Source organism: Cucurbita moschata, unplaced genomic scaffold (genome assembly GCF_002738365.1).
Source record: "Cucurbita moschata cultivar Rifu unplaced genomic scaffold, Cmos_1.0 Cmo_Scf00075, whole genome shotgun sequence".
In the NCBI taxonomy this organism is placed as follows: domain Eukaryota; kingdom Viridiplantae; phylum Streptophyta; class Magnoliopsida; order Cucurbitales; family Cucurbitaceae; genus Cucurbita; species Cucurbita moschata.
In genome coordinates this window covers 553,576-570,474 of record NW_019268591.1, presented here as the reverse complement: position 1 = coordinate 570,474, position 16,899 = coordinate 553,576, and the positions used below count along the sequence as shown (strand labels likewise).

The 16,899-nt window shown below is 38.9% G+C and overlaps 1 protein-coding gene and 1 long non-coding RNA gene across 2 annotated transcripts in view; one reads left to right on the top strand and one right to left on the bottom strand.

The window, feature by feature from the left end:
* LOC111438449 overlaps positions 1-16,899 on the bottom strand; it is a 42,403-nt gene that overhangs the window by 17,912 nt on the left and 7,592 nt on the right. The gene's annotated exons all lie outside the window — the stretch shown is intronic.
* On the top strand, positions 10,214-13,536 carry LOC111438448 (COBRA-like protein 10). The gene is made up of 2 exons (XM_023076355.1): positions 10,214-11,138; positions 11,699-13,536. Exons 1-2 carry the CDS (start codon positions 10,502-10,504, stop codon positions 13,126-13,128), a joined length of 2,067 nt encoding a protein of 688 aa, XP_022932123.1. The 5' UTR covers positions 10,214-10,501; the 3' UTR covers positions 13,129-13,536.

Genomic DNA, 16,899 nt, shown 5'->3' with positions numbered 1-16,899 from the left:
TTTCTTGGAGTCCTGCATCTTATATCGAATCAACATTTTGTCGATGTACGATGCTTGAGACAATGCTAGTGTTTTGTTCTTGCGATTCCGAATAATTTGGATTCCAAGAACAAACTGAGCCTCTCCCAAATTTTTCATTTGGAATTGTGTCGCCAGCCAATGCTTAATGTCAGTCAGAATTCTCACATCATTTCCAATGAGTAGGATATCGTCAACGTACAACACCAGGAAAGCTACTGTAGAGTTGACTATCCTTTTATAAACACAAGGTTCGTCAACATTCTGTTTAAAGCCATAAGATTTGATCGCAGTATCAAACTTTATATTCCAGGATCGAGATGCTTGCTTCAACCCATAAATGGATCTTTTAAGCTTGCAAACCCTTTGCTCGTGATCCTGTTCAATGAACCCCTCTGGTTGAGCCATATCGATACTCTCTTCAAGATTGCCGTTTAGAAAAGCTGTCTTAACATCCATTTGCCAAATTTCATAATCATAAAATGTGGCAATAGACAAGAGTATTCTTATTGATTTAAGCATAGCAACAGGAGAGAAGGTTTCTTCATAGTCCACCCCCTCTCTTTGGGTATAACCCTTTGCTACTAGTCGTGCTTTAAAGGTCTGTACCTTACCGGTTTGGTCTCGTTTCCTCTTATAGATCCATTTGCAACCAATAGGTTTTACCCCATCCGGTTGATCTACAAGTTCCCAGACTGAATTGAAGTACATTGACTCCATTTCAAGATTCATGGCTTTAATCCACTGATCTCTATCCTCATCATTCATTGCCTGTTTATAGGTCAATGGATCCTCAACGCCATCATCAGGTATGATGACTTGAGTTTCTGCCAAACCCAAGTAACGATCGGGTTGAGTTATAACCCTCCCACTACGTCGAGGCATTCTCAACTCTTGAGAAGGATGTGATTGACCAGAAGTGTCAGCTCCATCAACAACTCTGGTTGAAGGACCAGCTTGATCAACAACTCTTGTTGTTTTATCAGTAGCTTCTTTAGAAATCTCACTTAATACTAGTTTGCTACGAGGTTGATGATTTCTTACGTGGTCTTCCTCTAAGAATGTAGCGTTCGTTGATACAAACACTCTATTTTCTTGAGGATCATAAAACAAACCACCTTTCGTCTCTTTGGGGTATCCTACGAATAGACATAATTTTGAACGACGTTCTAATTTCTTGGGATTTTGCAACAACACATGTGCTGGACATCCCCAAATTCTGAAGTGACGTAAACTACCTTTACGCCCTTTCCATAACTCATAAGGTGTTTCTAAAACACTCTTAGTAGGAACCATGTTCAAAATGTATGTAGCAGTCTCCACTGCATATCCCCAAAATGGATCGGGTAATTGAGCGAAACTCATCATAGACCGAACCATGTCTAATAGAGTTCTATTTCTCCTTTCTGATACACCATTTTGTTGAGGCATACCAGGGGCTGAGAGTTGAGACCTTATTCCATGTTCTATCATATAGTCCTGAAATCTTAAATCCATGTACTCTCCTCCTCGATCTGATCGAAGTGTTTTAATAGTTTTACCTAATAGATTCTGAACCTCAGTCTTATACTCTCTGAATTTTTCAAGAGCTTCGGACTTGTGATGCATTAGGTAAAGATAGCCATACCTTGAATAATCATCAATAAAACTGATGAAATATTCATACCCTCCTCGTGCTTTGACATTCATTGGACCACAGAGATCTGTATGCACGAGTTCTAAGGTTTCTTTGGCTCTATAACCTTTTTCGCAAAATGATCGTTTAGTCATTTTACCCTCAAGACAAGACTCACATGGAGGTAAAGAATTGTCTTCTAACTTATTTAGAAGTCCCCTTTTAACCAATCTCTCAATCCTATTGAGATTAATGTGGCCTAGTCTTAAATGCCAAAGAAAGATATTAGGAGAAATCTTTTGTCGTTTATTTTGAGTTTCAGCTGTTTTAAACATCTCAGTATTTAAAATAGCTTTTGTTTTGCTCGGTTTTAACATATATAAGTTGTTTTCTAGTTTTGCAGAACAAATATGAATACCTCTTTTGCAAATGAACACTTCATTAATTTCAAAAGATACTTTATACAACTGTTCTAATAAACAAGAGATGGATATTAGATTTCTTTTCATTCCTGGAACAAAAAGTACATTATCTAATATAATGAATCTATCTCCAAAAAACAACTTTAAATTTCCCACTGATCTTGCTGAGACAACCTCTCCTGTTCCAACCCTGAGTGTTATCTCGCCGTCCGCAAGCATTCTCCAGGAGCTAGTTTCCTGGTAAAAAGAACAAATATGATTAGTCGCCCCTGAATCTAGTATCCAAGTTGAGTTGTCATACTCTACTAAACACATTTCTACAACGAGTAAATCATATTTACCTTGTTGTGTCTTTTCGGCTTTCTTCTCTGCAAGGTATTTTGGGCAATTTCTCTTCCAGTGCCCGTTTTCGTTGCAATGGAAACATTTTCCTTTATCTGCTTTTTGAACCTTGTTCTTGCGGTTAGTAGGAATCTTATTTTTCCCTTTTCCCTTCTTCTTCATCAAAACACTTTTAGAAGTTAAAGGTCCAGACTTATTTTGGGAGGACGATCCTCGTAGTAATTTCTTGGAGATGGCAACATTTGCTTCTCCTGTTTGTCCCTTGTTTGTTAGGAGGGACTGATAAGTCTGTAGCTCATTGAGAAGAGCAGTCAAGTTATATTCTATTTTGTTCATAACCACATTGGTGCGGAACTGGAAGAAGCTCTTCGGAAGAGACATCATGATAAAACTGACTTGACTCTTCTCATCAATGACAGCTTCATTTTCTTCTGCCACATTGAAGTGGACCATCATGTCCAGGACATGTTCTCTAACTGAGGTCCCTTCTTTCATACGGCAGTTGTAAATGTATTTTATGGCTTCATGTCTAAGGGAGAAGGACGGTTGTCCAAACATCCCTTTTAGAGATTCCATAATCTCTTTAGCAGTACCCATAACATCGTGTTTCTTAGCCAAAACATCAGATATGCTGGCTAGAATGTACACTCGGGCTTTGTCATTTGCCTTTATCCATCTGTCATATGCATCCCGAGCTGTTCGGTTTGCATTTGAGTTTGGGTTTGGAGGACACTCCTCAGTTAAAACAAACTTTAAATCATCAATGACCAGTATTGTGTTTAGGTTTGATTTCCAAGTTGTGTAGTTGTCGCCGTTTAATTTCTCAGAAGCGAGTAATTGTACTATTGAGTTTGTCATGCTGTGATATAAAGAAAATTCTATTAGTGATTTGACTTAATCCTGTTTAATCCAATAAGTTTTAGCAAATATAATAATGCACCCAAATCATTATTAATTTGCAACGATACTTTAGTGAGTTAGAGCAACTGCTACCGAGGGGCAGTCAATCACTCATTCACTAAACCAAGACATTCTTGACTTAAACACTAATTCCAGAATAACTCTTGTTCCTATAGTGTTTTAGTTATCGCTATTTTGGTCAAGAATATACTAACTCTTAGTAATTCTTCGCAAGTGTGACCCACCAATTTCAGACCTCAGAAATCGGTCCCAACAACGCTATCGAATGAAAAAGCCAAAGTTGGGAATGGACCTAAGAAATCCTATCCATTTCTGGAGTTTGCGTTGTTCCGACTCCCATGTTACGACCCTCCGAATGGGTAGTTGCTCTAGGGCAACATGCAGGCGGAACATGGGAATCTCACGGTGCAACCTAGTGGTGGAGACCATAGGACGTGTTGACTTCCTTCTCCCACTTACTATAAATACTTTCTCAATTCACCTTGTTATTGACTCATGCAAATACCTTCCGAATGGAGGACGCTCCTAGGGCGACACGAGGCCGAGCATGAATCTCACTGTGTGAATTTTACAGAGAGCGTGAAGAGAAAACGATGTATCTTATACACCTTTTTCCTCCCACTAAGTATTTTAGATGGTTGGGTATACTCTTTACTTAAGTATATTCCGGCTAATTAAATATAACTTAAGTCTAGGTGATTTTTCTAAATCTTACATCACTTAAGCATGCTCATAAAACTGGGCTAACTAAGCTCAAGTACTGGTCCGATCTCCAGGTAGTGGGTGTTCCGTAAACCGTCAACTTAAGTACCTTCAGCCTTAGACAAGATCGTGCCAGGTGAGCTTTCTTGTAACCGCAATTTTATAAGACATCGACCCTTTTTAACTGTTAAAATTGATCGTGCTCGGTTCTTAACCCTTAGTGAGCATGCACTTATCTTTATTATAGATTTTAACGTCTACCTCATTTTATGACGTTGAAAATAACCTATAACATGCTTTATATAACAATTTATATAATCATCCATTCCATGCAATAATATAACAATTATATCTATCACTCATGCAACCCTAAGACATGCATACTATACATTATAACACTTATAACATACTTGGAATGCATGATACATGCTTAGCCTATGGTGGGATTTTAAATCTATATGACATACTTTATGCATATACATTTTCTATTTAATTAAAACATACATTCATAATGCATAATTAATCAAACACACTAAAGTGGGTTGGTTTTGGCATTTTAAAGCAAGCAATTAACTAAATTATTACATTAATAATTAAAAATAACTTGAGCCGCTCCCGAGGATCACGAACTGGACAAACCAACCCTTAAAAATGTTCAATCGGTCCCCAACGACAGAAAAGACACCCGAACCGCCTCTTCCATCTTCTTCGGTTCAGCTTGCTTATCTCTTTCATTTTCGATCAATTACAACCTAAAATGGACTCTAATGACTCCATAAAAATTACAGACCTTTCTTCATTCATTAAAGCCCATACACCTTAGGCTTATTACAATAATTGTATCAAATGGAAGCATAAAAAAAATGCCAAAACCAAAACCATCCACTTTAGCAACCACAAATTTCATGCATGAAATGGTACCCACCATGATCAAATTAATGTAAATAAAGTGCCTAAAACTTGCTCTGATACCAATTGATGGTGTTAATATAACACATGCGGAAGCAATTTGGATCTTAGGCACTTTTAGAACATCAATTATTGTAAATCACTAGCATGTTCATAAGTATTAAAACTTAATGAGTTTAAATACTAACCTTTTGTAGTTCAAACTCCTTTTGCCTCACGAACCGGTTTCGAACCACCACTAGTGTCTTCTCCACTATCCTCCGGCCTTAGAACGGGATTGTGGAATCCGGTGAGTGACTAAACTTGGGAGGGATTTTGTATATGTGAAAGAGAGTGTTTGTGAGAAGTTTTTCTCAAGGTTTTTCATCAAGATGAAGAATCCCCTCCAAGTATCATGATCACTCTATTTAAAGAGTCAAGTTTGCATGTTCATGCAAACTTGAGATCACCAAATTTTGACACTTAAAATTCCACTCAAGAGTTTGGGATTATGTGGCAAGCATGCATGTTTGAGTTAACCAAATTTTGACACTCAAAATTCCACTCAAACTTGTGGGGTTTATTTGGCAAACATGCAAGTTTGGTTAAACCAAATTTTGACACCTCAAAATTCCACTAACATGGATTTTTCCATTAGATGAAAGTCAACATTTTGACTTTCTTCATTTTAATTCAACAATTAATTTGAATAATGAATTTCAAATTAAAGTAACATTAAATGATTAATTAAACTATTTAATTAATATTTAATATTAATTCAAATGCCAATCCCAATCAATTCCGACACATAATTGATTAAGATATTTAAATCTTATTTAAATATCTCACATTCTCTCTTTTCGTTTAATTCGTAAATAAAACAAAATTGCGGTTAAATATATCGTATATATGTAACGCATATTCCCTAATTTGAATTCGAACACTTCGAACTCACTCGTCACATTGTTCTATGGTTTAGTCCGATATGAGCTAGCAGAGGGACCTAATGGACCTATAGATCATGGGCTCCAACGATCCAAGATTAACCGATTAAACTCATTAACCTGGTTAACCAACATTCGTTAACTACTAGGACACTCCACTATAGCCTAGTAGTTGCACTCCCCTCACTATAGATATATTTCTGTCCATCTGATATAACCATGATTAGTAAGTCGATCCTTCACAGGTTGTTCGTAACTAGAGCTGGGTCAATTTACCGTTTTACCCCTGAAGTTACTTCTTGTTCCTTATGTCTCACTGATCCTCTAATGAACAATTGGTTTGTGGTCCAACCAGTAAACCAAATCCCTCTCAGGCCAATGAGAGGGTGGGGCCCCTTGTTCAAGCCCTGGAGTCAGTGCTTAAGAGAACTACCTTTCTTCTATCCCTAAGTGGGTAGGAGTGAATTCCGTCTTGCACCCCACATCCCCAGCCATTCACCCAGTCTTACCCCTGAAATGGGAGGCCTGTTGAGTCGGCGAACTAGAGCCACTCTCACCCATGCAAATCTAAGGATAATTCCGAATAAACAGGAGTTCATGGTTAGCTCAGGATTAAAACCGAGTTACCTAGGTTATCGAATGAAAAGAAAATCAGTCTCAACAGTAAACGACTTTATAAAGTGAGAGTGGTTTTCTTCATGGTCCGATCTTATGCAATACTCATTGCATAGGACGCCCCCACTCACATGTCTCCACATGCACAATTTAGTGATCACATTGTTTATATCATATACAAAAGTGGGCCGCATCCATAGTGTCCCCAGAATAAGGTACTCAGCCTTATCCTTATACTATAGATCATTTTGACTATATACTTGAACTTGATCCACTCTTATGTCTCTACATATAGTTCAAGTAATCATACTATAGCCAGAGTGTTCTTAGTTTATTGGATTTAGATTAATGATCGTAAAGTTCACTTTATTCAATAACAATTTTTACTGAATAAACATCAATAATAACTTTATTGAAAATAGAATATATCTTTGTTTACAAACTATGAGTTTTAGGACATAAAACCCAACATGAAAGGTTGGAGCCTCATCTTTCCAGGAAGCCGGAGGTTGTTGGCGCACGCAATCCTCAAGCCAGTTGACACGTGGCATGCAGTTGGCATCTCTCTCCTCCTAGCAGAAAACAAGGTTTCCGATTAGTTTTACGACGTTCTTCTCATTTTTCTCTCTCAATTCTTAATCCAAACCATAATGGCTTCTTCAACAAAGTTTTAGATCATACTTCAATCTACGTGCCAATATTTTTTTCTTAATTTTTACTTAATCATATGATGAGTTATGAGCGTCGGAAAGAGGTCTCATAACATCCTTACCGTTCTTGGAAAGATTCTCAGATCTCGACGTTGATGGTGTTACTATAACACGTGCGGAAGCAATTTGGATCTTAGGCACTCTAAGTACATTAATTATAGTAAATTAGCTCACATGTTCAAAAGCATTAAAACTCAATGAGTTTGAATACTAACCTTTTGTAGTTCAAATTCCTTTTTCCTCACGAACCGGTTTCAAACCACCACTAGTTTCTTCCCTACTATTCTCCAGCCTTAGAACGGGATTATGGAATCCGGTGAGTGACGAAACTTGATAGGAATTTAGCATATGTAAAGAGAGAGTTTTGAGAGATTTTCTCAAAGTTTTTCTAATTTTAATGTACCTTGATCACTCTATTTATAGTCATATTTGCATGTTCATACAAAAGAGATCACTCAAAATTCCACTCAAATTATTGGGATTACGTGCCAAGCATACAAGTTTAAGTTAACCAAATTTTGACACTCAAAATTCTAGTTAAATTCCACTAAAATTTGTGGGGTTTATTTAGAAAAAAACATGTTTGATTAAACTAAATTTTGACACTCAAATTTGTGGGATTATGTGGCAAACATGCAAGTTTGGTTAAACCATATTTGACGCTCAATATTCTCCTAACTCAAACGTGGATTTTTCCATGAGATGAAGTCATTTTTTTTAATTTTAATTCAACCATTAATTTAAATAATTAATTTCAAATCAAAATAATATTAAATGATTAATTAAACAATTTAATTAATATTTAACATTAAATAAAATGTTAATCCTAATCAATTTCGGCACATATTGATTATGAATCCCTATTCATAATTAAAATATTTAATTCTTATTTAAATATCTCAAATTCTCTATTTTTATTTAATTCATAATTAAAACAAAATGTGGTTAAATAAAATACTTCGAACTCACTTGTCACACTGTTCTAAGGTTTAGACCGGTATGAGCTAGCAGGGGACTTAATGGACCTACAGATCATGAGCTCCAACAATCCAAGATTAACCGGCTAAACTCATTAACCTTGTTAACCAACATTCGTTAACTACTAGGACACTCCACTATAGCCTAGTAGTTGCACTCCCCTCACTATAGATATATTTCTGTCCATTTAATATAACCATGATTAGTAAGTCGATCCTTCACATCATAACTAGAGCTGGATCAATTTACCGTTTTACCCCTTAAGTTACTTCTTGTTTCTTAAGTCTCACCGATCCTCTAATGAATAATTGGTTTGTGGTTCAACCACCAAACTGAATCCCTCTCAGGCTAATGAGAGGGTGGAGCCCCTTGTTCAAGACTTGGAGTCAGTACTTAAGAGAACAACCTCTCTAGTATCCCTAAAAGCGGGTAGGAGTGCATTCCATCTTACACCCTATGTCCCCAACTATTCACCCAGTCTTACCCTTGAAATGGGAGGTTTATTGAGTTGGCAAACTCGAGCCACTCTCACCCATGCAAATCTAAGGATAATTTCAAATAAACAGGAGTTCATAGTTAGCTCAGGATTAAGATCGAGTTACCTAGGTCATCGAATGAAAAAATCAGTCTCAACAGTAAACAACATTATAAAGTGAGAGTGGTTTTCTTCATGGTCCGATCTTATGCAATACTCATTGCATAGGACACCCCCACTCACATGTCTCCACACGTACAATTTATTGATCACATTGTTTATATCATATACAAAAGTGGGCCGCATCTATAGTCTCCCCAAAATAAGGTACTCAGCCTTATCCTTGTATTATAGATCATTTTGACTATATACTTAAACTTGATCCACTCTTATGTCTCTACGTATAGTTCAAGTAATCATACTATAGCCAGAGTGTTCTTAGTTTTATTGGATTTAGATTAATGATCGTAACATTCACTTCATTCAATAACAATTTTTACTGAATAAACATCAATAATAACTTTATTGAAAACAAAATATGTTTTTGTTTACAAACTATGAGTTTTAGGACATAAAACTTAACAGACGTTTCGTCCAATTTCCTCACATAATCAATGGCGGATCTTCCGTGAAGATAGTAAACTTTAATACTCCATTCCTAAATGAAGATTTCAGATCTGAAGAGTAACGTTCGAGATCTTACTTTGCGGATTTCTCTCGGATCTTGACGAAAGAAGGAACCTCAACAACACGAGTCTTTCTTCTCTCCAACAAGAAACTCTAGAGTGTAAGTGTCAGCAGAGGATGAATTTCGTTGGTGATTCTCCGACGATGACTCCGGCGATTCACTTTTCTCTCTCAAGCTTTCTCTCAACCTTCTTTCTCACACTTTTCTCTTTTGTAGGTTTTCCTTCAAGTTCCTTCGAACTTATCTTCTTTTTTAGAACCAAGAACATTTGCCAATCATGAGTAGTTGAGTCTGAAACCACTAATAGAATAGCTTCGTCTGGGAAATGCATCCCCTTACTAATCAAATCAAGCTCATAGTCACAAGATGATCCGTAGGTGGTGTGCTCGTGCCCCTTTGCTTTACTCATTTAGGGCTTCTGGGTGACGTACACAATATCGAACTGTAGAGAATCCTCAAGACCCCTATAATGGGCTGAGGGGTAAACTGCTCATTTTGCCCCCTTTGACTTTGACCCACATTTTTTTTTTAGCATTACATATCTATACAAAAACATAACTATTAGTTGAAAATGAACTCCCTTAGCCGATTGAGATTCATTCTTCACACATTACGACTTAGAATGGTAGGGTTTGAGTCTACCAAATCATCGTGAAGCATTAGAAGTGGTTAATAGATCCCTAAACTTCAAATTTTGCATTTTATTATAGAGCTTTCAGCTATTTGAATTATTTATAGGAATTTATGAATAAGTTTATTAACTTTTTATATAAACATTTATTAAGCACAAAATTATAAAAAAAAATTACAATTTAATCTTTTAAGTTAATAGACTTTTTTTTTTTTTTTTTTAATTAATAGGTTAAGAAAATGCTTGAGAAAAGGAAGCGAAGGAAGCAGAGTCAGTTTGTGGAGGGGGCGAAAATGGCGGTAACACCAGAGGCAGAAAATGAACCTGACTCTCTCTTCTTCTTCTTCTTCTTCTTCTTCTTTCTCCTCCTCTCTTTCCTAACAATCCCTTTCCATTTCCGACTTTCCTCCACTCATTTTCCCCCCTGCACCGCCGCGTCACTGCGCGGCGCCGCTTCCCGCCTTCCTTCACTATCTTTTATACCAAAACGAAAATACACACACCGAACCCATTTTCAATTTCTCTCCGCTTATCATCCTCAATACTTCCGGCATGCAATTTCCAATGCAAGGTTTGATCCACCTTTCCCTCCTTATTTCCCTGCTTCTTTTTTCCCATTTTTCTATCTGTTTCGGACAAGACTACATCATCGGCGACGGCGCCGGTACCGTCGGCGGTGGAGGTGGCGGTGGCGGTGGCGGTGCTGGTGCCGGCGAAGCCGACGCGAAGGGGGCAACACCACCGCCGGAGCAGAACAACTGCAATGGCATATTCTTGTCGTACACTTTCGTTTCGCGTGAGAAGGTGTTTCCCCGACTGAAAAACGTGACGGCTCAGCCATGGGCTTTCAGGTCGGAGGCGATGATTCTAAACGCCGGATCGACGGAGCTGAAGGCATGGAAGATGTTCATCGGCTTTCAAAACCACGAGATCCTGGTGTCAGTCAACGGCGCCGTGGTGATAGACGGGTCGGATTTCCCTGTGATGGTTGGGAATGGAACCACCTTGGCTGGTTACCCAATAACGGATCTGAAAACGTCGATTGAAACCGCCGGCAATATGGATGAGATTCAGGTGAACGTGGAGCTGGTCGGAACGATGTTCGGCATCAAGCCTCCTGGTTTTCCAATGCCTAAGACCATTAACCTTGTTAACGATGGGTACAAGTGCCCTGCGCCTCGCCGTCGCGGTATTCTTTCCACTTTCCTTATTAACTTTTCTACTTCTAACCTTAGGGTAGAGAAGGAATGTTAGGATTATCATTACCTCTTATGGTTTCGAACAAAGTACAACATAGATCCTCCCCGAGGCTCATGGAGCCCTCGAATAGTCTCCCCTTAATCGAGGCTCGACTCCTTCTTAGGAGCCCTTGAACAAAATACATTAGTTTGACACCGGAGTCCCAACTTTTTTTTTGTTCAACATTTGAGGATTCTATTGTCATGGCTAAATTAAGGGCATGACTCTAATACCTAATACCTCTCGGGAATAAAAGACTCTACAATGGTATGATGTTGTCCCGCTTTTGCTTTGGGCTTCCCCAAAAGCCTCGTAATCAATGGCTTGGGAATAAAAGACTCTACAATGGTATGATGTTGTCCCACTTTTGCTTTGGGCTTCCCCAAAAGCCTCGTAATCAATGGAGATGTATTCCTTATTTATAAACATGATCGTTCTTTACTTATTGTCCTATTTTTGTATTGGTAAGCTGTAACAATTTAGTTGTGTGTTTGAATGACTGATACATAGGAAAAAGAACAATGCATATATGCTGCACAAAGGATCCAAAATTCAAGGTGAAAGCACCAGAGAAAACCAAATTTTTTCCTCGCCAAGATGGAGATCTCTCACTAACCTATGATGTAATGCAAGCTTATGGAAATAACTATCTTGCTCAAGTTACAATTGACAACAACAATCCCTTGGGCCGTCTGGATCACTGGAACTTAACATGGGAATGGATGAGAGGAGAGTTCATTCATAGCATGAGAGGAGCATATACTTATACAAGAGATATCTCTCAATGCATTTACGGTCCAACAGGCCAATTCTATCAAGATTTCGACTTCACCGGAGTCATGAGTTGTGATAAGAGGCCAGTGATCGCAGATCTCCCGGTGGAACGAAAGGACGATGACAAGATCGGAAAGTTGCCATATTGTTGTAGGAATGGAAGTTTGTTACCAACAATGATGGATGAAAGCAAAGCCAGGTCTATTTTTCAACTACATGTCTTTAAGCTTCCACCAGACATGAACAGAACAGCTCTTACTCCACCACAAAAATGGAAGATCACCGGCATTCTCAACCCGAAATACGTATGCGGGCCACCGCTCCGAGTCGATCCGACCGAGTTTCCAGACCCGAGTGGGCTTCAATCAACAAGTACAGCAGTTGCAAGTTGGCAAGTTGTGTGCAACATTACAAGGCCAAAGATGAAACAATCAAAATGCTGTGTTTCATTTTCAGCATATTATAATGACTCTGTGATTCCTTGCAATACTTGTGCATGTGGGTGTGAAGACATTGATACTGATACTTGCAATCCAAATGCAAAGGCAATGATGCTACCTCCAGAAGCTCTTTTGGTGCCATTTCATAACAGGACAGCCAAGGCAAGAGCTTGGGCTAGAATCAAGCGCTACCCAAATCCTAAAAAGTTGCCTTGTCCTGATAACTGTGGTGTTAGCTTGAATTGGCATATTAACTCAGATTATGCCGGTGGATGGACTGCAAGACTAACACTTTTCAACTGGGAAGATTACCCATTTGCGGATTGGTTCACTGCCGTTCGGTTGGACAAGGCCGGCCGTGGCTATGAAAACGTTTATTCCTTCAATGGCACCCTGCTTCCCAACCTCAAGAACACCATCTTCCTTCAAGGCTTGCCTGGTTTAACATACTTGATGGGGGAGGTCAATGGGACTCATCCTGAAGCCGACCCAAGAATTCCAGGGAAGCAGCAATCTGTGATTTCTTTCAACAAGAAGGGCATTCACGACTTCGACATACTACTCGGTGACGGTTTCCCGAATAAGGTTATTTTCAACGGCGAAGAATGTTCACTTCCGAGTGAAATTCCCTTGGCAAGTTCAGGCCAACACTCCAGCCATGCTCTTATGCCAATCATCTTCGTCTTAGCCATTACTTTCATGCATATCACACATTGCTTACATTGATCCGACCAATCATGTAGGTCTAAATGATACTGGAAGACAGTTTTGAATACCTGTAGCAGATGTATGGTTTATAGATAAAAGCTTGAGCTGACGATGACTACGACGACGTCGTTGACGACCCAGCAATCTGTTAAGGGGTCCTCAATTGGAAGGGACAACAATCTGCCATTGAAAATGGGAGATTTTCAGGAGCTTTTTTTGTTTTTCTTCTTATTTTTTTGTACATATGATTTTTTTGATCCTTTGGGATTAGGTTGAAAGAAATTATAGTGTTTGAGCCAAGTTCAACAATGAATGTTCATCATTAGTTGTAACTGGACAGTGTCTGTTTGTTTTGTTTTTGTTTATTTATGTGTGAGACTTAATATTTGTCTCCAGATTCAAATAATATTTAGTGTTACAAGTTTTTTTCAAAGTCTACGGATTCATAAACCATGCATTTGGACTTTGTTTAAACAGAAAACATGATTCAAATGTAATTCTTCCATAAATTCAGGTCTGGGGGTGTTTTAATCATGTTGCTAAAGAGAAAATCGATAGAATCTGAGAGAAGAAATCTACACTCATCAAAGATATGATTCCTCAGATTCATCGGAGCATCATAGCAGTATGACGGTATCCAGAATCTCCACATCCTATTGACTCCAATATGCCGTTAGTGCTAGGAGAGCTCTACCACCCAAGTGGTAATAGAACATGTATCGTCGAGCCAGGCCTAGGTTTGAATAGTGTAGCGCGACAAGACAACTAGGTGCCACTATCGTGTGTGGAAACAGTCAAGGGTTCCTTGAACAAGCTTGTCGTACTATAAACCTGCCTTGAGAGTGGTGAGAGATTACATGGGTAGACTAAGTAGTTGGCCGGCACACAAGGTCAATCTCCCAAATGTTGATTGTATGGTTTTTCTCGTGGAAGGGTCACCAATTAACCTTACACACATGTGTTCACACGATGTCATACTGTCCTATGAGATGCGATGAAATCGCACCTTATACCAAGATACCGGAGATGAGATTCATCATTATTGGGACTATGTAAATGTGCTAAGTGTCACGGTCATGCATGTCCAGGACGTGTTGTCCATGGTTGCATGCCCGTTCCAAACCCTTTTTACATGCTTTCATCCTAGATATGTCTTTACCATTCCATATTGGGTTAGTATGAGGGTGTAGATCAGCAAGGGCTAAAATGCCCCAAAATGTACTATAGGGGGATATGACCAGTTGTCAACTTCTTCCTACCCGATAGTTATATGCAGTAAGCCGTTGTTGTTGCCTTTTTGCTTACATTCTCATATAATACCATTTCTTTGCTTTCAAAACTCGCTTTCAAAATCTCTCTGCCCCCGTTTTCTAAAAACTTTCTTCTTGAACTGGGGACAGAGGCTCGAGCATACGTCGTTTGGCTGTAGGCGACGCAAGAACGAATAGACTTAACTCACTCATTGCTGGGAAGTGAGTGCCGCACAATCACAAGTTCGCTGCCATCAAAGTGCAATTGTGACAAGTGATATCAGAGCCAAGTTCGGCTCCTTGGAAAGTATTACGCAGACATGCCCGCCAAGAAACAACTGGGCAAGTCCCAAGCTGATCGATTAGCTAAAATCAAAGAACAGTTACTCTGCATGAGTGAAATTCCCGATAGAATGGGGCTTTTGGAATCTCGCATGAAAGAGATGTCCACTAAAGCCGACAGGTTCAACGAGATGGCACGCCACCTTGAAACAATGCCTATCCTTGAATTAATGACTAGGGTCGAGGCCCTAGAAGGCAAGGCCACAAGAGCTAGTATTTTTGAACGAGGGGATTGTTCGACGAGCTTTGTTGTTCGGACGGAGGAATGCACCGAGGGCTTAGACAATGCTCAACTGGCAATTGTCCTGATGGTCTCAGAATTGTTTGAAGACTTTATTTAGAGAATCCCTTTGAATGGTCAGGGTCGAAGTGGCGGATCTAGACACCAAACTAAACCTCACTATGAGAGCGGTGAGGGACCAAACCCCAACTGGGGGTGGCACGATTTAACAAGATAAAGGTTCCAGAGCCCAAACCCTTCTGTGGGGTTCGAGATGCCAAGGCTCTAGAGAACTTTATCTTCGACCTTGAACATACTTCCGAGCCACAAATACCGTGGCAGAGGAAGTGAAGGTAACGTTGGCGACAGTGCACCTAGCCGACGATGCAAAGTTATGGTAGAGGTCCAAGTACATGGACCATTCAAGATGGTCGACGTATTGTGGACACTTGGGATAACTTGAAACAAGAATTTCGCTCTCAGTTTCTCCTAGAAAATATCGAGATAATAGCCAGGAGAAAACTAAAAGAGCTGAGGCATACGGGTAGTATCCGAGACTATGTTAGGCAGTTTTCTGGGCTTATGTTAGATATTCGTGATATGTCCGAGACAGACAATATCTTCAATTTTATTATGGGGCTGAAGCCGTGGGTGAAAACCAAACTCTACCAACAAAGTGTTCAATCCCTTTCTACAACCTATGCTGTTGCTGAACGATTATTTGATCTTGATAGCAATGAAACCTCAGAGATGGGGCAGAATCGAGCATCCACAAGTGGTAAAAATGAGAATTATCGACCAAACTCCCCTAGAGGTGGGGATAGTGATAGCTCCGAAGACGAGGAGGAGGAATATGAATCCTCCCAACAGAGAGGTAGGGCTCCTTGGCGGAGACCATACAAACAGATTAGTCAGAGTCAAAGTCACGACCCCCCTTCTTGCTTCATATGTAAGGGGGCTCACCAAGTATCTGAATGCCCAGAGAAGGCAGCATTATGTGCCTTCCAAGCAAAACTTCGAGCTAATTCAAAAGCTGAGTACGAAACAGTAGAAACAGAAACGCCGTTAGATAGGACTATTGGATATTCCCGTGTTGGGGCACTAAAGTACTTGTGATATGAACCAAGAGACATCAATCATACAATATGCTTCAATGAAGATGTGAAGAAAATATTGTTGAAATTATCAAAAGATATTTCAATTCATGCTACATTGAAGAAGAATGAAGTTTCATGCTATAAATTTTGGGTGGATTACAATTTAGAGTTATTGTATTTCATTAATGTATTTAAGAGGTTTTTATTTACATTAAGTTACAATTACATAATGGTTAATTATGGCCATTAAATATGAATGTTACAACTTTTGGAATTCCTTTAATAGTTTTATTTTGAGGCTATATAAAGCCATGTATGTTGGATTTGTAAGGTAGACTTGGAAAATATAGTAAAAAAAAAGCATTTGTGCTCTTCTTTAGCCAATGGCTAAGTTTCTTTGCAATTCTATGTAGTTTAGGTTGCATGTAGAATCATTCAAGCTCGACATGATCAATCTTGCTTGTGGAGTGATTCGAATCTCAATCAAGTGTTCTTGCGTTGAGATATTTGATCAACAAGAATCATTCAAGCTAGACATGATCGATCTTGCTTGTGAAGTGATTCGAATCTCAAACAATGTTCTTGCCTTGAGATATTCGATCGATAAGGTAATCCGAGTCTTACTCCCCTTGTAGTGATTTCCATATATCATTTGGTATCAGAGCTTCAGGCTCAAGATCGGATATATGTTTCCTTTGCATTTTTTTTCAATTTGATTTTTATTTACCTTCATCTTTTTAGATTTTAATCGACCCAGAGTTCAAAATTCAATCTTTGCTCTATTCAAAATTTTGAGAGGTGAGATTGAGAGCTTCATTTGTGTAAATGAGTGCAAACATAGTGGCCTAAAAAAAATCCTTGAGTGTTGTATACACATGAG